The 22,852-nt window shown below is 42.9% G+C and overlaps 1 protein-coding gene across 6 annotated transcripts in view; it reads left to right on the plus strand.

Moving 5' to 3' along the window:
* The first annotated feature begins 275 nt into the window (after window positions 1-275).
* Window positions 276-22,852, plus strand: part of GAB1 (GRB2 associated binding protein 1) — a 96,305-nt gene continuing 73,728 nt past the window's right edge. The window contains exon 1 of one of the 6 annotated variants that reach the window (XM_066318005.1): window positions 276-1,032. In XM_066318005.1, coding sequence (XP_066174102.1) covers window positions 961-1,032 — 72 coding nt within the window. In that variant the 5' untranslated portion in view covers window positions 276-960. The remainder of the gene's footprint in view (window positions 1,033-22,852) is intronic. The other 5 variants (XM_066318008.1, XM_066318004.1, XM_066318007.1 and 2 more) reach the window with 5 other exon arrangements.

Consider the following 22,852-nt stretch of genomic DNA (forward strand, 5'->3'; position numbering starts at 1 on the left):
CGCGCCGCCGCAGTCCCCAGCGCTGGCCGACTACAGCTCCCAGGATCCCTCTGGAAGCGCCGGCCGTCCCTCCCTGCCTGCCTGGCTGCCTCCGAGCCCTTGTTGTTTGAAAAGGCTCCGGCGGAGTTTCGGGGGGAGCGGCGGCCCTCGGGGCGGCGCCGGGCGGGGGCAGGCGGGGCCGGCCGGGACGGCAGCGCCGCTCGGCGCCGGGGCAAAGGGGGCTCGGGGGGGACGCGGCGCCGCCGATTCCAGGGCAAAGCCCTCCCTCACCGGCCGGCAGGGAGCGGACCCGGCCCCCGGCCACGGCCCCAGCCCCGCAGCCAGACCCCCGCCCCGCCACTCCCCGCCGAGGGGAAAGCGAGCAAGGGAAGGCAGGAGCGCTGCCGATCCCCTCCTCCCGGCGCAGAGGGAGGAGGAAGAAGGGGAAGGAGCGAGCCGGGGAGCCGCGGCGGCCGGCGCTGGGCTCGGCGGGCGGGAGGGAGCGAAGCCCCCGCGGCCCTGCCCGGCGGGAGGGTCCCGGCGCGGGGGCGGCGCCACGGGCGCGGGGCGGTGGCTGGAGCCTGGATCCTGCCCCGGGACGCCGAAGTTGCGGCGGGGCGGCGGCCGCCCCTGTCGTCTCTCCCCATGTCCGTGTGACTCGGCGGCGGCGAGGAGGAGGAGGAGGAGGAGGAGGAGGAGGCGGCAAGGGGGACCCTCCCGCCTCAGCCCCGCTGGCCGCCCCGCTCCGCTCCGGCGGGCTGTTGTGCGAGAGAGACAGACAGACACACGCACACACACCCCGCGCCCCGTCCCGCCCCTCGCCCCGCAGCCCCGGGAGGCCGGGCCGGGCGCGGTGCTGCCGCCGCCGCCGATCGCGGCTCCCTCGGCCGGGCCGGCCCGGGCCCCGCCGCCGTGTCCGCTGCCTGAGGAGGAGAAGGAGCAGCAGGCGGAGGGAGCGCCCCGGCGGGCAGCGGCGCAGCCATGAGCGGCGGGGAGGTGGTCTGCTCGGGCTGGCTCCGAAAGTCCCCGCCGGAGAAGAAGTTGAAACGCTACGTGAGTGCCCTCTCCCACTCGCGGGCCGCGCTCCCCCTTACTCCCTCCTTTCCTCCCTGCCCCGCTTCTCTCCCTTCGGCGCTCCGCGCTCGCCTCCCGCTCCCGCCGGCCCGGCCCGGCCTCCCCGCGCGGTCCCTCCCGGCCGGGCCCCGACGAGCCGCCCTCCCGGCCGCCTCCCCGTTCCAGCCGGGACTTCTGCACGGCACGTCCCGTGCCGCTTCTCCAGCCTTTATTTTCCCTTTTCTTTTAATCCTACTTCCTTTCTTTTTTCTTTCTTTCTTTTTTTTTTTTCTTTGTTTATTTTTTTTTTCTCCTTAAAGAAGGGGCGCTGAGCGGTCAGATATTTCAGCCCAGTTTTTATCGCCTTTCCGAGGGAGTCGGGAAAGAGAGAGGGCGGAGTTTTCCCCTCTTGCCTTTGGGTCCGGGCTCGGTGTATTTGTATTTTTAAAGGTAAACACTTGCCGTCCCGGGGCTGGTGCCCGATCCCAGGCAGGCGGGGGGTGCCCCGGTAACGCGCCGCTCCCGCCGGGATCGCACCCGGGGCTGGTGGCCCGCAGACGGCGGGAGCCGGGGATGTCCCGGGAGCGCTCTCTCTGGGGCGGGGGGAGCTCTGCCCTTGCTCTCCGCACCGAGAAAAAAGAGGAGGGAGTTGTGAGAGAAGCGCCCATGTCTTTCCCGAAGTTGTTCCCGCTGTTGCTCGGCAGTGGCTGCGCTCGCAGGGGCTGCGGCGGAGCGGACACCGCGCTGCTGGCAAGAAAATGGAGCGCGTTTGCTGAGCGGGCAGATTCCGTGACAGGGCACAGCGGAGCTGCGGGGCCGCCGGGGAGGCTGTCAGGTCACGTAGGAGGGATGGGTGATGCCAGGAGTCATCGCTGCTGGCTGAGCCCTTTCCCATTGGCACCCGGCTTGTTTCGCGGCATCTGTGTAATTGGGACAAAATGTTGGGCCTTTTTTTCTTTTTTTTTTTTTCTTTCTTTTTTTTTTTTTTTTTTCCCTCCAGTTATTTTTTGTTTTGTTTTGTTTCCCCCCTTTTTTACGCAGCGAAGCTTCAGATTTATTTGAGAATCTGTGAATACAGGTCTTAACGTGACCATGTTCTTTTTGTCTGTTAGCGATTAGCAGCCTCTTCTCGAAGAACTGTGCTGGGCTGTTTTTTTAAATGCCGGGAAATTTGTGAAATGAGACTTTATTAAATTAAAAAACAATATTTGGGGTAGCCCATTCTCTGGTTCCCAGTGTCAAAAATCCTATTGGTGCAAAGGAAAAAGAACATCATGACGGGTCATAACAGGGTTCTGCTTCCCTGCTGGATTGGGCATTTATTGCCAGTTGTCCATGTCTAAGTGTGCATTCACGAGATGCCTCTTTACCGATGCGTAGCAATTAAGAGCAGTATTCATATTTTTAAAAACTTTTAATAAACTCTAAGTCCTGTGGAGCTTGCTGTCTGGAAATGGACAGAGTTCACCCTCATAAATCAGTCTCATAAATCAGTCTCTAAATATGCCAACTTTTTTCCATGTAGCTGCCCCTTCAGTGTATTTATAGCTCCACTTCCGTACTGGAATTACACCAGAATGTTTGAGGGGAAAACCCTGACTACAGCACTGGTCTAGTGGTTCCCTGTCCTAAAGAGGTAATTCCTTAATTTTCACTTGAAAGAGGGATCTGCTTTTTAAACAGGGCAATAATATGGCAAGCTCACGTTAGCGTGATTTGGTTACTAACATTGCATCACCGTGCACTGTAGGCTATAAGGTCATGAGTTTAAATCTTACACGGTATTTGTGACTCTTTTCTGCTTGTGTAAAAGAAAGGTACCACTTTAGAGAAGGACTTAAAGTAAAACTCCTCCTGTTTTTCTGTAGTGCCTGATCTGTTGCAGGCTGAAGGCTGACGCTCCCTTCAAAGACCTAAAAGTGACCTTGACATTACGGTCGCTGTCTTCGAGCAAACAAAAAGTTGACGTACTTAAGACGATGAACTTTAGCTGAGTGCACTGGCTGGAGAGTTGGCTTGTGCTCCCTGTAATCCTACACTTAAGCGAAGGCACAGCAGAGAGCTGCCTTTTCTGAAGCCGTGTTTTATGATGGTGGTATGTCAGGGGGCTGCACCAGTGAAAAGATGGGAAAGTGATTTCGATGGGCTTTCTGCAGCACATACTTTTCACATGTATATGTGGAAAACCGTAACTTTGCGCTCCATTAGGTTTTGCATGCAAGTGTTGGGGCAAACCCAGGTTACCATCTGGGAATGGAGATAGAAAGTCTGAAATTGCAGTCAAATATGGTTTAGTTCTTAGGAAGGCTGAAAAGGAGCACTTTGAAGCTAGTACACAGACATATGTTTCACAGGGACTTCAATTTTTAGTTTAAAACAGTTAGACATGGTATTAAAGCTAGCTTATACTCATTTTGAGGCTAAAAAAAGAAAAAGCACTCCAGCCGACCCTGTTCTGCAGGTGAAATAATCAGATTTCCTTGAGTGTATGCTTTAATGCCATGAATGTTTGTTTCCCCTCTTAGGAGTTCTGTTCTCATGCCTTGTTTATGTGTTTTTGGTATGGAATTAATGTTTTGACAGCCACTGGCACCTGCTGTCAGTTGCCTGGAGTTGGTGTTCAGAACAGTTTGTTTGTGGGAATAGACTGTCATTTCCAGCAGCAGATCTCTGAGGAAAGTACAGGTAACTTTTGGGGCTGGTTGGGGGTCCAAGATGTGGATTTAGCAGAGGAAAAGGAAAAGGGAGCTGAGGCTAAATCCTGTACAGCTTTCCACAGCCTATGCTGTGGTTTCACGAGTACATGAAAGAACTTGTTTGTGCAGAGAGATGGAGAACTGCTAAATTTCACAGCTTCTGCTATCTTCTAGTATGTTTTTCTTTCTTCCCTTGTTCCGTTGCCTTCAGCTTTGCAAACATTTATGTGTTCACTTTTACTTGCTGTGAATTTTTCTGTCCCCTTATTTGTAAAAAAATGTAATTGGAAAGCCCCTTTCTCCCCATCTCTCCTTGAAAATGTGATAGTAAACCTTGGCTTCGTGGCTTTCTGCTGCGTTGCAGTTCTGCTGTGCACGTGCCAGTTAAAATAGCTGATGCTTTGTGGTGGCAGCTCAGAGGTTTTTACTGCCATTATGCTAGGAAACCACCAGATATTTAAACACAGATGTCCTTGGTAAAGCAAGGAAGAAAAACTTGAGGGAATGGGAATAAGTCTTAAATTCTCTCCTAGAATGACTACACTTTTGTCTGGGGTAGGCTAGGGCTCAGTAGGACACCTGGATGTGCTTTAAATCAGAATCTTAGCATTGATGGTTGGTTTGTGGAATCAGTTTGTAGAAAGTCTACTGGTGTAGTATTATAATTCCCAGTATTCTGAGGGAATCTCATCAGTGCGTATAAATATCTCAAAGTCTGGTGCCAAGAGGTTGATGCCAGACTCTTTTCAGTGGTGCTCAGTGACAGGATGAAGGGGAATGTCCATAAACTAAAAACGCTAGCAGTTTCACCTTTACGTGAGGAAGAACTTCTTTACACTGAAGGTGGCAGAGCACTGGAACAGGCTGCCCATGGAGGTTGTGGAATCTCCCTCTCTGCAGACATTCCAAACCCCATCTGGACGTGTTCCTGTGTCACCTGCTGCAGGTGACCCTGCCTTGGCAGGGGGTTGGACTGGATGAACTCCAGAGGTCCCTTCCAACCCTGACTGTTCTGGGATTCTAGTGTGTCCTACTTAGAAATACATTTTATTAGATAAAAGGTAAAACTCCATCAAAAAGACTCTGTGTAGACAAAATACTTTTTGGGATAAATTGGTTCAGATTCTTCTGTATCTGACAGACTTCTCCATTCTTCTTACAGTTCTTAAGATGACTTTTGTAAGTAATTTAAAAAACCTTAATTTTGATGTAAGTCTGATGAAAAGTCCTGTGGCTTTTTGACTATTTTCCTGTTGATAGTTCATTTAGTTATTTAAAAGCAAGGAGTTTAAAATTGAGAAATTGACTTGTTCTCCCTAGGATGTAAGGGGCACGATATGATTTAGGCAAGGCTACAGACAGCATTCCCTTACTTTCCAATCTTGTCAGTTGTAGACAGTGACTAAAAAAGTGCCAGATTATTAAGCTAGTTACTGATGTTTAAACTAGAGGCTCAGACAGCACAGATACAGAAGGGGAGTATTTTGCTGTGGTTTTGTTTGGCAGTTGCTCTTTGGCACTGATCACATAGGTGCATCTTCTGTCTTGAGTAATACTTAAACGTGCTAAGATATGTAATGGTGTTAAGAAATGTTATATTCAGCAGAATAGTTGTAATTTGGTAAAAGCTGCAGTGCCTGACCAAGGCCCTTTTTCTAGAAGACACCTGTTTGTGTTGAACTTTTTTTGGTTTTGGTTTTTTTGTGGTGGGGTTTTTTTTTGTTTGTTCTGTTTTGTTTTGTTTTGTGATCTTTCATCAGCATAGTGAGCAAATTTAAGAAGTTGATTGGTTCACAGAAAAAAAAGCCAAACCAAGGTGAGCTTGTCGGACTTAATTCAGTGCTGTCCTCGTGGAACTGAGCCAAGTTAAGTTAACTGAAGACAGATGAGTATAATCAAGTAACATTATGTGACATCTTTTTTATTCTGAACTTGATTGTGCTTGAGCTGCTCAAGAAGTTGCTGAAGACCTCTCAGGGACTGGTATTCATGCAGGAAACCTTCCTTCTGGAAGGAAGTCTAACCCCTCCCCTTCTGCTGTGCTCTGGTCAGAAAACAGCAGTTTGACTTTTGATCCTTCCAAACATGAGTTAGCAAACCCTAAACCAAGAAGCTGAAAGCAGGACTAAACACAGTGTTTTTTGTTGATTATAGGAGGAAGCTGCCTTGTTTTGTGTGCCAACTAAAGATGCTGATACAATCTTGGGTATGACTTTAGGACTGTAGCTACATCCTGAGCTTGCTGTTGGGGTGCAAGGCTCACTTGAGGAACGTGGAACTCATCATACAAGTATTTGTCATCTTTGGCAGGTCAAGCAGCTCAGGTTGACTTTGCTGCCAAAGCTGCAGCACTCTTACTGCCTGACCTGTGGTGCATGCTCTGCATTAACTCCCAGAGGATGGTTGCAGAGGGTAAGAGCAGGCACACCAGCATATAAAACAAATTAAGGAGTCTAATGTGTGCACAATAAGATTATCTTCTGCTAGGTATTTTAATTTTCATGTAGTTTATCATACTATTAGTATAAGCATCTCTCAGCTCGGGGGCTCAGATGGTACCTGAACCACTTGAATGCTTTCGTTCCTTGGTGTAGATAGGAAAATTGGAGACCTAATTATTGGACATATGAAATAAGCCAGATATTCTAAATATGTTAAATGGTGTAAATTTTTTTTCCTAACAGCTGTGAAATAATAACTCTTAATTTGAGAACATGGCAGCTGAGAAATGAAGGAAGTCTCAAAATCTGACTTTTCATGATATTGAAGATGGTTCTCAGTTGGATGTATAGCAACTTATGGAGGCCTTTTCACTACTGCTTCTGTGTTTTGATAAGTCTGTTAATGAGATTTGGTGCAGCTAATCACAAGAGATTACAGTTCAATGGGAAACTAACAGGGAGCAGGGAGAGGAAGTGGGAAAACAAATCAGTGTCTGCCACTTTCTTGATGCTGCACAGTGGCTGCTCTTCCATGTAAGCAGAGAGTCTTTCAGCATTGAAATTAAGTAAAAGTATGTACTAAGCAGAGGAAATAATGAAATACCATGATTTAAATTTCTCGTTATACACAGATGAGCTTGTTTTGCATTCCTTTTAGTCAATCATCAGCCCAAAGCAGCTGTGTGAAATGTCAGTTGGATAGATTGAGAAAATAATATTTTATTGGACAGTTTAGCTTAAAAAAGTGTATAGACCTTGACTGTCAAAATGAGCATCAATTCTGGAAACCTTTGGTAGAGCAGGTAACTCTTTCAGCTGAGAGAGAATTCTGAGAGGGGTATTCAACTGTCCCTTATTTAGAGAGAGAAGAAAGTGACAAACAGAACTGTTTCTAATGTCCTTTTCTCTTCCCCTTTAAGTTTTAATAATCTTGGAACAATGGTTTGGTCACTTCTGAGGCATGTTTTATTATTGTCTTTTTTTGACGTAACTTTTGGGATCACATTATGAGAATCAAATCCTCTCTTCTACAGACATTTAGAAAACATTTACTCCCCATTAAATTTTACTGATAGCTTTGATAGTAGTGTTGGCAAAAATGTGGATGAAACATCAGTGATTCAAAATGTAGTAAATTTAAGGAAGAGGATAAACTCATGGAATGTAGATGACTCTGGCTTGGGTATCTTGGACTTCTTTAGTCCTTCTCTCAACTTTTCCTAGTCTAAAAGCAGATGCCACTGGACTATATTGGGTGAAATGCTTTCCTAAATCAAGAAGGGGAGCACAACTGATGAGGTGCAAGTTGTGTTTTGACGTAGGGCTGAGATTCGCCTCCCTATTTTTTCATTCCCACTTTTGCAGTGTTTCAGTGACAGACTTCTTGAGAACTTTTCAAAATTGCCTTAATGTTTTCAGTGCTGCAGTGAGTAATCATTTTATTGCCAATAGAAGTAAGTTGAACTGTTGCAATTTCATTGCAGCATTTCATTAGGAGGGCCAAACCTTATGTCTTGCAAATGACTTGAGCAAGGCAGACCGAAAGATCACACAGAGAGGGATAATCTTGTCAAGGCAGGTAAGTTTTGTGTACAGGTGAATATTGTAGTACAGTATAATTTGCTGCTGTTTTAGGGACTCTAATGTGAATTCAGCTTCTTATATGTACAAATATGTATTAGCTCTAGTACTGTGTATTTCTTTTTTTTTTTTTTTTTTTTTTTTTTTTTTTTTTTTTTTTTTTTTTTTTTTTTTTTTTCAGAAGGATGAAGGGAGGATTCTGCCATCTCACAACTGAATAAAATACTGTTTATTTTCAATTCCCTCTTTATCAATTCTTGATTAGGCTTTTACATTGGCTCTTTTATGAATTGTCTGGCTTGTTTGCTTTAGGAAAAGTGTTCATAGTTGCACAAATAATGTTAGCTTTGTAAGTATTGTTCAGTGCAATATGCTAGTTGTATTTGTGAACCTTTTAAAAAAAAAAAAAAAAAAAAAAAAAGCACCCCTGGCTTCCAATAAAAGGTTACGTAGTATGTTTTTTGTACTTGTGTTTGCTTCCAGCTGTTGACCAAGGTTTTGTTTCTCATTATGAACTTTTGAAGCTCTATGAGACATGCCACAGTGCTTTTAGTTGTAAAAAGTACTCTTATGTTATGTAGTATCTGACTGTCTCCTTAGCAGTATCCAGTGGGGAAATGTTTACAAGGTAACTTTCTGTGAGATGAAAGAGACTGAATTAGCTGTTGAACTCTTTAACCATCTTTTTCTTGGTGTGTTTTTGTTTTTTAACTGAGGAGAAGGAATATATCTAATTGCTCTTTATGCCCCAAAATTACAACTTTGTGATTAAACTCCCTGAGGTTATGGTGACACATTTTTCTTCTTGTATTTTTCTTGGTAAATGGCAGTTGTTTGGGGTAAATGGTAAATGGGGTATTTGGAGTTGTCTCTCTTGGAACTGGTGGCACAGCAACATGTAATTAAAAAGGTCAGGCAGCTATGTCCATATGGCTTGTGTATTATTATATGTAATATCTGTGCATAATACAAATAATTCTGTTTAAAAACATACCTGGAGAAAGAGGTGATACTTCAGCTAGGAAGCAATGCCAAGATCCAACCTCTCCAGGCGGCCGAGTTTAGGCCCCACATCAAGAAGTGAATTAAATGAAAAGCTTTTGCTCCTTTTTATTTTGTACAGCAATTTCTTGGCAGGCTGATTTAAGAACAACTACGCTCTTTCAGTAGCTGTGCTTGTTCTTTTGTCTGAGAACTTCTAGGAAGCCAGAAGAAAGCTTTTCCCTCTCTGTGTTTTTTTGAAAGGAGGTAATTTTTGCCTTCTGCCACAGGCTGGCTAGCTCAGATGAGAAAGCTTGGTGGCTGTACCTGGTGGCTGGGGATGGTGGCCAGAAAATGTGATAACCTTGCTCAGCAGGAGAAAAGTAACCTCGTTCCTTTCTTTGCCTGTTCCCCACACGAGTTTCCCAGGCAGCTGGCTGGGTGACATGTGGGTTGTTGTGCTGCTTTAGAAGTGAAAACAATGCCAGATAAACCCTTCATGGCAGTGCAGATAGTAGTGGCTGTCACAAAGTAAATCTGCTTCCCCACCCACTTCCCAGCACAGCCAGCCTTGGGGCAGGGTGATGGCAGATGTGCTCCCTCCTTCCTCCCGGGTAAGGCTGTCTCCACCCCGGCAGGAATGCCATGGGTTTCAGTGGAGCAGGCCAGCAGGCTCCTCTCGCTGGGGCTACAGCCACCACCAGGCTCTTCACTCTTTCTGCCTCAAAGGAAAAACGGGGGGAAAGAAAAACAACACAAAATTAGACTTTGGTTTATTTTTCTATGTTGTCTGGGGTTTGGGATTTAAAAGCAAAATAAACCCGCCGTAGGTGTTTATTGCTGGCAGTAGGAGTTCACTGGATTAGATTTGGGGTATGGAATAAGAATACAGGGAACTCTTCAAACATACTTAGTACCCCTGCCTTCAAATAGACCTTTGATGCAATCCACACATAAGAATTGCAGTGCTTTTGGGAGGGTTATTAAAAGGGTAAATACACAAATGATGTCAGATGAAAAATGGATTTTGAGTTTCAAATTGGAATGATACCCACTTCTAAAAAAAAAAAAAAAAAAAAAAAAAAAAAAAAACAACAACAAAAAACCATTCTGAAAATTGTGTGTCAGTTTGTCATTTTCCCTTTGTATGAAGAGTAAGTGCACTGAGTCACGTAATGTGTTAGACAAATGTTCACATTCACACTTAATGCATGTTTCTGTTACAGTTTTCTGACGTTTGTGTTTCCATGTAGATTCTTAAGCAGGATCAGATGTAGTGGAAAAGCTGCACCTGGTTTTGGGATGGTGCAAGGAGAATTGTTGCTTTATAAGGAATGCTTTTTGAAACCAGTCCTAAGTCCATATGCAGAATTTAACAAACAGTTATGTTTTTTAAAAATGTGTATACATATCTGTGATCCTTAAAAATAGGGTAAAATACTGACAGTAAGTGTGTCCCTTTGCAACAAACACTGAAAAGTAAGAAAGCTATTAGGAAAGAGATGGTGGGGATAATTTATTTGATGCTTCTAATGGTTATTCTAAGGATCGGTATGTGTTTGTTTCATCAATAAACAACCAAGAAAGAGGATGTCAGCGTAATATATGAACTTGATGTGAATTGACAATTTGTCCTTGCATTGTTTAATTTAAAAATAAGTGGGGGCAGGGAGAGAGAAGGGACTGTTGGAGTGTAGTTTGAAACAGAAGAGGCTGGTGTTTTCCAGGACAAATGAGGCAGTGGAATGCTCTGCCATGTGGTATCCACACTGGGAATGCAGGAGATTCTTGGGAGGCTTGGAGAGAATCCCCCATCTGTAAACATGAACACTTGGAGGTCTGGGCTGTGATAAGAGGAAACTTCTGAAATGTCATGTTGTAACTGATTCCTTTGGTTCACTTGTGTGATCCAGTCTTTTCCTGGTTCTGCTGATGTGCAGGAAGTGTCTGAGGTAGGCTGTGAGTGTGATGCCATCTGGCAGTCCTGCTTTCCTAGAAAGTGGTGATCTATATGAACTTAATTTGAGATTTAGGCCACAAACTGGCAAAAACTTATCTCTTTTAAATCTATTACTTGCTACATAATTCTATGATTTCTTTTGGTGCTTTTCATTAAAGAAATGTTTTTTCTTTCAGTTACATGTTACACTGGGTGATGTTCCCGTTGTGGTATTAGATAAACTTGTTGTTTACAAAATCCTTCCCTGTTGCTAAGGGAGATAACTTCAATAGGTGCCAGAGTAGGGATGTCAATAAGTGTATCTTCCTGAATCTTGCATGTCCTGGTGCATTTCCATTCACTGTTTGTATGCAATTATTGCTGAGATTATTTGCATCATGCTGTGTGAGTAAGTTTTGCAGTCTAATGGCTTGTTACTCAGTGTGAAATAATGCTCTCAAAGCTCAAAGCTGAGGTTATGTCACGCTCTTAGTTATGACCTATCTAATGCAGTTGTCTGTGTGCACAAATGAAGTTAAATTGCATAAGCTTCTCAGCACTATGAGAAATAACTAAAATGACTCTTCACTACCAAAGGTCTGTCAGCAGAGAGTACACACTTGTATTGACTCAGGAGTCAGTCATTACTAAAATAAAACCTGGTTTTTCTTTTTTGGAGTTTTGAAGTGGGGAAGGGAGAAATGGGGCAGGGGGAAGATCTAAACCGAAGAGTAGCATACAAGTGACTCATTAGTGTAAATTGGGAAACTTAACCCTGGTTTCATCCCAGGGTAATTTTGTCCTAGGACAAGTAACTGCAGAGGGCTTTTTGCTATGGTGTGTGCTTCAGTGCTAAGTTAATTCACAGTCCTTTGAATTTTTCCTTGATATGATGGCTGTGTCAGTCTGTGAATTTCTGCAGCTCCAGGAAAAAAAAAAAAAAAGGAAAAAAAAGGAGGAATTTATTGTCTGATTTATAAAAAGAGTGACAGGAAGATCTTTACTGATAATATAATGGAGGCACCACTATCATTACATAAATTTGAGAATGTTCTTTGGTGGGGTTTTCTTACAGTACAGCCATAACTCACTGTGATACAAATCTGCTTATTTGCTGTTTAACCTTCAAATAAGCATGTTAATAATGCAGATTATTACTGCAATTTTAGACACTTTAGGCTTCTGCTGGGATCTAACAAACTGTGGATGGGAGGTGCAAGGCCATGAGAAGCACTGCTGAGATTGCTTCCAACAACTGCTGGGAAGGCAGTGTTATTCCCATCGGGGTGCTTCTCCTGCCTTCTGCTTACGGGAAAAGGTTTTCCTCTCAGTCTCTGCAACCAGCATTGGACAGAGCTGGAGACTGTTCCCACTTCCCTTAGCTGGCTGGAGAATGAGCTCTTCGATCCTTTGCTCCAGGTAGTTGTTGTTTAAAGGGAGGGCATATGAAGTCTCAGTCTGCTTAAATAGGGTAAGGAATAAGGAAGGCTGTGATCTGTCCTTTCCAACTGGGAGACTGAGCTGGACAGATGTTTCTTACTCAGTGTTGAGGAGGAAAGTCCCTGGCTAGGGGCTCTAGAATGAGGGTTAAAAGGTGAAGGAATCCTATGGGGGCCTCCTGCTGCAATGATGGCCTCAGCCCTGCACGAGTGGGACTGAAGATACAAAACCTGTGTCTCTTCATCCTTTCCTACTCATTCTCCTTCTTCCTCTCATTGCAACTACTTTGTGTTTATTTTCCTACTTTCAAATTGCATAATTTAGTCCTTCCTGTCACTTCCTAATGTCTGAATCATAGGTAGCTCTTCCTGCCTGCAGTAAACAAACATTTTACTCCTGGCACCTTTCCAAACATTGAGATTGTGTTTATGAAGGTGGAGGGGGTCCCTCTGGCAGTGTGCTTGGGAAGCTAATTCACTTGAATACAGGTTGGGTAAGCTGCTTACTGCATGCTTCTGTGGCCAGCTGATTTCCTTGTCTTTCCAATCTTTCAAACTGGTGGAGCTGCTGGGCTGCTCAGGCTGAGCAGGTGAATGGTAGCAGATGATAAAAGCAGAGCATAAGCAGTGGGCTATGAGCTTCTGCACTTAATCACAGTGGCAAGTAGATTGCCTCAAGCCTTGCTGCTGTTGGTAGTGCCCCTTGGCTTTCTCACACCTTGCATGTAGGTACAGTGCTGAGGTACATGGTGTGGGTCACCTAAGCAGTCACTTGGGAGAAACACTGCCTGGTCTAACATTCAAGCTTTGCTCATTTTTTGGATTCTTTCACTGCAAGGCAAGAAGATAAGACAGGATACTTTGGAGCATGTGACAGCCTTCATCAGCCTGCTGTACATCTTAAACCAGGCTGGTAAAAGATGCAAAATTGGAGTGTGTCATCCTCACTTTTCGTGTTATTACTCTCCTTTCTTAGCTTTGAAAATCCTTTTTTTTATTTTTGAATTGACTCTGACTCCAGAAGAATGCAGAGAAGAAACAGCTAACACCCATGGAGGCTCCCCACCTCTCCTGTTGCATTTGCACTCTCTTTACTGGTTGCTGTCCTTTATGAAGGAAATTCATCTTGAATCATCATAGACCAGCCTCATAATATGTTGAGCACTACAACTCTTGCACTGCATGTGGAACTGTTAAATGGACTTCACTTGGTAAATGGAGACAGCAGAGGAAGATCCAACTTTACACTTGTACCTTCCTACCCATCTGTGCCTCCTCACTTCCCTCTCTGGTTCTTACTACTAAGGTGCAAGAAGGTGAGAACAAGTTCAATATGTTTAGGATAGATTAGATGAGGTAAGAACACCCTGAATATTATGCTGACTTAATTGTGCTGTCTTGTAAAAGATAAAGAGGTTGCCTTTTTCTTAAGTTACAACTTACCTGAGTTTTCTGACAGTGTTGTGTATAGCATGGGAAGCATATTCTCTATGCAGATGATCTAAAATACCTACCAAAACCATTTTGCAGGTTGTCCCAATAAGACAAAGTAACAGAATGTTACTGTAGCCTAGTTTAGTACCAGTTTCAGAAAAGACAATTGAAGCAAAAGAGCCCTGCCATTATATGCTGTAGGAATGCCTGATGTTCCAGTTTGTTCTGGCTGAGGCTGCACATGCACAGGGACATGGGGCTTTCTCTTGTGCTGCGTTTTCTCATCCAGTCTATAAATGAATGAATGAAGTTCCTCAGAAAGGTAAGTTTGAGAAGCTTTTTTTGACCTGAGAGCTTGTTCTAATTGTGCTTGGGTTGGATAACCTTTTTGCCATCATTGCCTACTTGCACTGTTTGTCTGTGTGTAATGAAAGAATTTACATTTTATTTCACAATTGTGGGAGGAGTTACTTTTTCCTATGGTTGGGGCTGAAATGAGTTTTCTGTCTGTGGAGTATGAAAGTAATTTTCTTGGGGGTGCAGTTTGGGTAATGTACCATTGTACATACTAGGGAATTGAAAAGAAAGTACTGTGATAGAAGACAGCATCCTCTTAATAATATATTCCAGTCTATAATCATGGCAACCTCTTTCATAACAATACTGTACCATGTGGAAACAATTATATGAAAATATTTTTATCTGTTTGCTACATGCATTTTGGAATTCTTGAAACTTAATAGTACATATTCAAATAATGCCATGTTAAGTAATGCAGAAAATACTTATGTGTCCTTTCTGCGCCATGTGGTGAAAGTTTTGCTGAATCAAAAACAAGAATGTAAGGGCTAGGTCCTGTAATTATGGTATTACAGGGCCTGTCTACTATTGTCTTTTAAGCTTGTAATATAAAGTGTTTTGGTTAGAATGAAGATAACACTGACCAAAGTACAATGAAAGCCAATTTTGCAGTCACTTGCATTACTTTGTCTTGTAATGTGCCACAGTGCTATTTTATCAATTCTAGTCAATAAACATCACAGTGGTGTGCAAATCTTTCCATTGGAATTTGGGGTTATTAAATTATACTCTTGCAATGAATTTCAGTGATTGCATTATTGTCATTCACCTGAGGCGATGACAATCTTGCCTTCTCAGAGGATGTTGGGCTTTTTATTTATTTAAGAAGACAAGAGTAGTGTTAAAGTGAAATCTGATGGAGTGCTGTATGATTTTTAGCAACTTGTTAAGCAGCGCTTCTGAGTAGCTTGTGAAATTTCAGTAAGTCTCATTGTAAAGTGCAAATATTTCTCTAGGCAGTTGAACTATGCAGCCTTAAGTTGCTGTTAAACACCTCTGTAGTATTATGAAAAAAATCATGCTAAGCTTTATACCACAACTTGTGGCTGTGAACAGGTGCAAGCCAAGAAAATGGTTGAGTCTAAAGTAGAAACATGCTTTCCCACAAAATAAAATCCAAGGATGTAGCCACTGTAATTGTGCAATAGATTATCATAAATGTGATGTCATAGTCTCTGCAACTTTCTGAAGGGGTAGTCTGATTTTGAAATCAACCAAGTAGTGAATAACAAGCCTCTGAATTGGCCGAGACAACAGCAGACAAGTCTGCATCATTTGGGGAAAGCAGTCATCTCCTTTGTGAATTAAACTATTTCAAAATAGAACTTGTTGACTCAATGTGTTAATCTTGGCTTTTCATGAAGAAGTGCAGCATCCAACACTGATGAATTATTTTTTTTAAAACAGATCCCTAAACTTAAGGCTACACAGCTAAAAAGAGATTGATCGGAGGAGAGTTCATTGAGGCTATTAAACGTAACTCTTCTGAACTGCAGGTTTTCTCTGGTAGCATTCAAACATTCTTATTCGCCTGTAGAAAAAGGTCCCCAAATGCAGATGGGATTGCAGGACTGAGCTTTTGATTTACGAGGACAATTTCACAAGGCTGAAATTACCCAAGAGTGTATCATGAAGATTAGACAGAACCCAGCAAATCTTTAAGATTTCAATGGCGTAATTCAGAAAGTTTGTTTGGGATAATTATTGTATGTGATAACAAGGACATGTTGCTTGAACTGTAGTTCTGTCAGTCACGTGTTACTGTAACTTAAAAAAAAAAAAAAAAAAAAAAAGAGTTCTCCAAGTTGATTATGGGCCTTGGTTAAAAATTAAGTATTGTTCATGAAATTATTTGAAAGAACACGTTGAAATTCAATTGAGTGTGGTAAAACTTACCTCAATGTCCAAATAAGGATATATTCTAAGTGTAATAAAGCACAGTTTATGTTTTTCAGTGATTACCAGAAGCTCTTATATATATATATATACACATATTGTAATTAAAGCAGTTCAAACAGCTTGGAAATTAGTGATGTGATGACAAAATATATCTCTGTGCCTTCCTAGTATGAAATAGGAAAATCTTCACAGAATCTCCATTCCTCTGTCCTTCAGGTGAAAACATGAGTAAATAAATAAGTCTTGCAGTGTGCCCAGAAGATTATCTGTGAGGGGTCAGCTAGAGCAGAATTCAGAGCCAAGAGTCTTCCCACAAGGTGAAGCCTTGGCTTTAACCTGGCTCAGTCTTTCCTCATGACTTTTGCAGATGCCTGCAGAGGCCTACAGGTGACCTTTTCCAAGCTGATACTCATTCATCCTATTTTTTTTTCCCCTTTTCACCTTTATTCACTTTGGAAGCAATCAAAAACTCCTTGCTTGAACTCTTGTGTTTAGCCTTGTGACATAATGCCCTGCTACCCTTGGAAATAAATTCATGTCTTTCTTAAAAGGTGGTAGTCTTTTATTTTCTTTTTTCACTTTCCTTTTGGTCTCACTTTCCCTTGAAGATCTGCAGCTTCTGTGTCAGTTTGTGTCTGTTCATCTTTGCTTTGCTTTGCCATTGATCTGGCTGTGGATGGCTCCTCATGCTCATTTTATGTAAACTTTGCATCAGTGGCACACACTCAATCTCTCTGCTCCTAAATGGTACCTTTTCTCAGACTTGTCTTCTTGTATGCTACTGCCACTAATGTTTTGCTGCCAAAATAAGTGTATTTGCTGTTTTCTTGGAAGTTATCTTTGCAGCTGACATCTCTGTTCCTTTAATATATGCCCAACATTTTCCTGACGTTTAAGTCTCTTCACCACTAGATTTGACCATTCCAGGGAGTTGTAGATGGTCTTGCCCACATTCACCATTGGCTGGGCACGTAAGCATTTTCCAGACCAAGGCAACTGTAGCTGGTGTCATTTTGTCTATACATACATACATACATACATACATACATACATACATACATATATATATAAATTTTTTTTTTTTTTTTTTTTTTTTTTTTTTTTTTTTTTTTTTGTGTGTGTGTGTGTGTGTGTGTCAGGCTTGCTAATCATATTCCTGGAATCATTAAGGTTGAAAAACACCTCTGAGATCATTGAGTTCAGCCATTAAACAAGTACTGCCATGTCTACCCCTAAACCATGTCCCTAAGGATCACATCTGTATGGGTTTTGAACTCTTCCAGGAATTGGGATTCTGTTGCTTCCCTGGGCAGTCTTTTCCACTGCTTGACCACTCTTTCCATAAAGGAGTTTTTTCTGATATCCCATCTAAACTAACCTCAGTTCAAGGAGTTGTAGAGGGGGATAAACTCTTCCCTGAGCCTCTTCCTTTTCTTCAGGCTGAAGAGCTCCAGCTCTTTCAGCTGCTCTTCATAGGACTCGTGCTCCAGACCCTTTCCCCAGCTCCATTGCACTTCTCTGGACATGCCCCAGAATCTCAATTTCTTTTATAGAGGGGCCCAAACCACAGGATTCAAGGTGTGGCCTCAGCAGTGCTGAGTACAGGGGGACAGTCCCTGCCCTGCTCCTGCTGGCTGATCCAGCTGACCCAGGCCAGTTGCCATTGGCCTTCTTGGCCACCTGGGCACAGCTGGCTCGTGTTCAGCTGCTGTTGAGCAGCAGTCCCAGGTCCTTTTCCTCTGGGTACTTTTCCAGCCACGGCCCCAGCCTGTGTTCCTGCCTGGGGTTGTTGCAGCCCAAGGGCAGGACCCGGCACTTGGCCTTGTTGAACCTCACACCACTGGCCTCATCCCATTGATCCAGCCTGTCCAAATCCCTCTGCAGAGCCTTCCTGCCCTCCAGCACAGCAACATTCCCAACCAGTTTGGTGTCATCTGTGAACTTACTGAAGGTGCGCTTGAACTCCTCATCTAGATCATTGATAAAGGTATTAATCAGGACTGGCCTGCATATCTCTAAATGCCACAATTTTTTTTTTTCTTCATAGATTCATAAAATGCAGTCTCCTTGAAGATTGTATTTAAAGCCATTCATAACTACACTGTGTCTCTATAGAGACTTATACATTATTAATTTTCCTGCCTGCTCTAGCAGATTTATCTCTGGTTTTAAACTCTGCACTAAGTTTGGGATTAAGTGATAAAACTATTTTCTGAACTATTAGAACTTGAGGGTGTTTTTTTTCATTCTGTTCTCAATCAAGATTGTTTTCTTCTGTTATGTGTACAAAGGATTTGTGAAGTTATTCTGTTCACCTGTGTATTTTTGTGAAATGCTCTTATGTCTACACCAAGGGAAGGAACTACATAAAAAATTTTCAGTAGACTTCATGGTGGAAAGCATCTCTTTCTCTGCTTGGAAAGCATGTAGCAGGCTTTACATGTAATTGCTCTTTTTTAGTCTAATCTGGGCAGATTAAGAGATTCCTTTGTAGTTTGGACTTTGCCCGTATGGAGATCCATGAAGGCCAAAATGGCTTGAATTTGTGCATGGGAACACTTGACAGAATAGAGACTGGTGAGCATGGGAGTTATCTCTGCTCTACTGGGGCACTGCCAAGATAAGCTGCTGTCCTCTGTATCAGCTGCAAAATTTCTTTGTGGTCATCCTTCAGTAAAGCCCCAAATAGAGTGCATGGTTCGAATTCCACTGAGATATAAAAACAAACACAAATATGAAAGCTGACCCCCGAAGGAATGCAATTTTAACTGTAAAGCCAAATTTTCTTTCATTTGATGATCTCACTGCTCTAATAATAAAATAATTAGTTTTTTTTAAATTTTAGTTTTAATATAACAAAACCTGAAGGCAATGGAATTCGCAACATGAATTCTGTCATCTGAATGGGGTAGAAAGCTTCAGAGTCTTCAGGTGCTTTGACAGCATCAGTCGTGTCTTCCCTGGACTCTGCCTCTATCAGGTACTTTTCTCTCAAACTGTGTCAGGCAAGTCTGAAGTGATTTGGAGCTGGAAGATACATTTACAGTGGTGACATGGCCACTGGGACTGCTGCTTTCTATTTCCACAAATCTTTGAGAAATTCTCTAAGAATGATGTGTGATGAAGCAGAATTAATTACTGTGCACAGGAGATAAGCCCTGTATCCTATGTGCCACCCCTTCCAACTCAGAATATTCCATGATTTGGTGATGTAATCCTAGACTGGTGCTGTCCAAGAGGAAATACTTGTGTGAGCCCCCTCACCAGGATCCTGCACACAGTGACACAGATCAAGGCACCGAGGGCTGCTGCTGGTTGAGCTAAAACTGACCGGGCTGCATGTTTCGAGTTTTGCAATTACCCTGATTGGGGCAAAAAGATAAAGCTGTCAGCATATCGATAGGAAAGGAAATTGGAAACGGTCCAGACCTGTTTGTGCACTCTCCAATTGTTCTGCTGCATCAATCTGTGCAAAGTATTCCTGGAAGGGGAGTCTGGGAGGGGGGTGGGGAAGGTGATGACTCGTTATTTTCTGATCTTGCGAACCTGCAGTGTTCTTAATGGGAATAACTGGAAATGAAGAGGCTACTCAGGTGTAATGAGGTTTAACTAATGTAACCAATGTTTCAACTTGTTCTACTGCATGTTTGCTCTAAGGCTTGTTTACGTATTGTATAAGCCAAACTGGCCTGTCTTGTTGGGCGAGTGTGGTAAAGTCTGCAGAGCTACGTGAATGCACTGTAATATCTTACATAGCATTAACAAAATATGCCCCTGTGCTATGACACACTAATGGCACATGAAATCTCTGTGCTTTTCAGACACACCTCAGAATGATGATACCAATATTTGGCAGATTGTGGGAAATTAGGCACACTCAAAAAAAATACTGTAATGCCAGCCTTTTGTATTAAAAAAAATAAATCAAGGGACCTGAGTTCCTGACAGAGGCAAATGGGAGTTACAGGTTTTCTTGCTGATGGTCTTCTGGATTGTTCTGAAATGTAGTAAAAACGTGTTGATGGACAGTTTGTATCAAGTGATGTGACTTATTGTTCTTTTTTTAAAACCCCTTTCCCAAGCTCACTGTCTTATTGGTCTTCTGGTGACCTTTTGGAGTTCATCACAAGAATATTTTTGCTATTTCATATAATATGGCTACTATGAACAACTTATTTCACTGAAAAGGTCTAGTGTAATAAGAACGTAGTAGTCATTGTGCATCGCATTTCCAATGCTAAGGAAAATTTTCTTTTCCTCTTGGACTAAGCTTCATGAGTTAATACAAAGCAAAATCTAGGAAAGAATTTTTCAAGTGAGCTAGTTCATCAGAGCTACTGTAAGTTGATCAGTCTTGTGCTGAACAGAAAAACATGAAATTAGTCTGCTTGTGAACCAGGTCCTGCAGTTGATATTTTTCTTGCCATTTTTGTTCATGAGAACATCTTCAGCTATAGAATCACGTCTGTTGTAAAAATTTGGGGCTTTGATGCCTAGAATTGCTTTTTGTTGTCCCTTTTGAACATTAGCATGTAATATTTGTTGGTCTCTAAGAATCTGAAGTTTCTTATAAGACCTGATGTTTCCCTCAAGAGAGTTATTGAGAATTATTGTCTAGACAAATTGAAGTATTTAATTATAATCCATTGATTTATTGACCTTTGTAGAAAAATGTTTTGATAAAACAGAAATATTTGATTAGTATTTCTGTCACAGCAAGAATGAAATACGTTAATTTTAACATGAGAACAATAATAAAATTTAATCAGAAGCCTAAAAATACAGCTCCACTGAAGCAATACATTTCCAGATTGTTTTCTTCTTCTGCTCTCCTCACTCTCCCGAAAGGTTGGAAGTAAATGTAGCTTCATAATCTTTGATTTTCCTGACTTCTCCTATTTTGATAACCTTCCAATAGTTTGCTTGGGATGGATTGTTCAGAGTTTCTTAGGGTGACTTAAAGTGGAGATAGTGAGCATATATTTATGTACAGTTTACCATGTGGCTTGTGTCTCAACATTTCTGAGCAGTTATCTGACCTCCATAATCTGTGTTACTGGAAGAAGGTTTGTGCAAAATGCTGGTTTTATAACAGAAGAGGCCATGACCCATAGTGATTTTTATCTGGAAATAGTAGCTAGAAGGGAAGATGTTCCCTCATTTGAAACTTCTCAGTAGTTTGTTTTTTTGGGGTTTTTTTTTCATTATTTGAATTTTCAGTCTATTTATTCTGCATGCCGTAAGAAACTGCTATCTTCAGACTGTAGTGATGTCAGCCCAGTGTGTGAGTACCACAGGGATGAAAACCTGACTTTCCCTGGGATTCAGAGGTGCTGGTGGAGCCAGTGAGGGGCATGGAGCACTGTGAAGGTGTTGGACTTTACAGTTCTGTATTACACTGTCTGATATGCCTGTGTGTTGAGAAAACTACAGGCAGGAGCTCAGCCTTGAAGTGAAGGAAATTGTGACTGGTAAATTTTAAACGTACTCTGGAGTAGAATAGGTCTGTCTATCAAAATGGAGACAGCAGAGGAATTCCTTGCTGCTCTTACTGCCTTAAACTGAGAGGATGCAGAGAAGAATTGAGTAATGTGGGCTGCACGCACTGTGGGTGATTGGATGGCCTTGTATATTTACATTGGACTTATTATAGTATAGTCATTCTTCTTCATCTTCTAAAATTAGCAGAGCACAGCACAATTATAATACTTTCATGCTTCGGGATAAGCTTTGCATTTCATTAGTTCATTGGTTCTTATTTATGCCATGTCAGTTCAGGAAGAAAAATGTTAAACTGGAATAACTTGTTTTGAAAGTTCAGTACAAGTGTGTGCTTTCTTCATCTCTAGTTTTGAATCTCCCACCTCTTCTGTTAATGTGAGAGCCTGCCTGCCTGTCCTCTCTGCTGAGTTGTAGACATCACCGTGGAGCAGCATCAAAGCAGTTTATTTGCTTTCAAATACATGCATACATTTGATGAGAAGTTTTTTAGTTGACACCCCACTAAATCCTCCTTTTTTTTTTTTTTCCTCTTCCCCCACGCAAATATTTTTAGGACAAGATCTACTGGTAAAAATAGCAACAAGATAGAGGCACCTTGCTTTAGCTTGGTTACGTTTCTCCTTAGAGATGTGTTTGTGCCTGTCTGTGGGTGGCTTTGTCACCTGGAGGGCACCATGCTGTGAGTGGCCACTCACTGAAAACTCTTTTTCCTAAGTCACAGCCTTCAGCAGCAGTGGTTTCTAACTATTTGGGGAGGAAGTTTGGTCAGAAATGTGAGGGCAGCTTTTCTTCTTCTCGCTCAACACTGTTGGGTGTAGGGCTGGAGGCTGCTGGCTGCACATCTCTCCCCTGCTGTGGGGCTCTGCCTTACTCCATGCACAGCCTTCCAAGGAGACCACCAAGTGTGTCTGACTGTCCCCAGGGAACCCCCAGAAGTTCCTGCCCCTCTGCCTTGGCTGGCACTGCTGCTTTGCTTGTGCACCTTGCAGGGTTTCTCCCACCTGGGCTGGACACTGGTGGGAACGGAGCTGCCCATGTTCCAGGCTCTTGTGTTTATCTTCCTCGAGCACTGCTTTAAAGTGATCTGGCAAGGAGCTCGCTCTCTTCAAAGATCACAGCCTTGCAGTATTTTTCTGGGTGCTTTGAAAGGCAGAAGAGCACTGGGCAGGGTTAGGGGGCAGATGGCTGGATGTGGCCCTGGGGCCTCGCGCGCTGCCGGAGCCGCCAGACAAAACCAGGAGGATGGGGCAGTCACATCTCCCTTCTTCCTGTGCCTTGGTGCACAGGCTGGAGTGAGGGATGAAACACCCACCCTTAGACCACTCTGCAGGGCCCAGCCACCTGCTTCATCCCGGTGTCTTTCCTTGTGGTTGATGTGGATGGAAGTGGCCTTTTTTCACCACGCATTTTTCTTGCTCGCCCGCTTCTCCGTGACCTTGCAGTGAAGTCATAAAAGCTCGAATCTTTGCTATCGCAGCCCTTGCCATAGCAACATGCGTCATAGCTGAATAATTATTTATTTAATGGGTTTAATTATGAAAACTGGAA

Source organism: Sylvia atricapilla, chromosome 4 (genome assembly GCF_009819655.1).
Source record: "Sylvia atricapilla isolate bSylAtr1 chromosome 4, bSylAtr1.pri, whole genome shotgun sequence".
Classification (NCBI taxonomy): Eukaryota; Metazoa; Chordata; class Aves; order Passeriformes; family Sylviidae; genus Sylvia; species Sylvia atricapilla.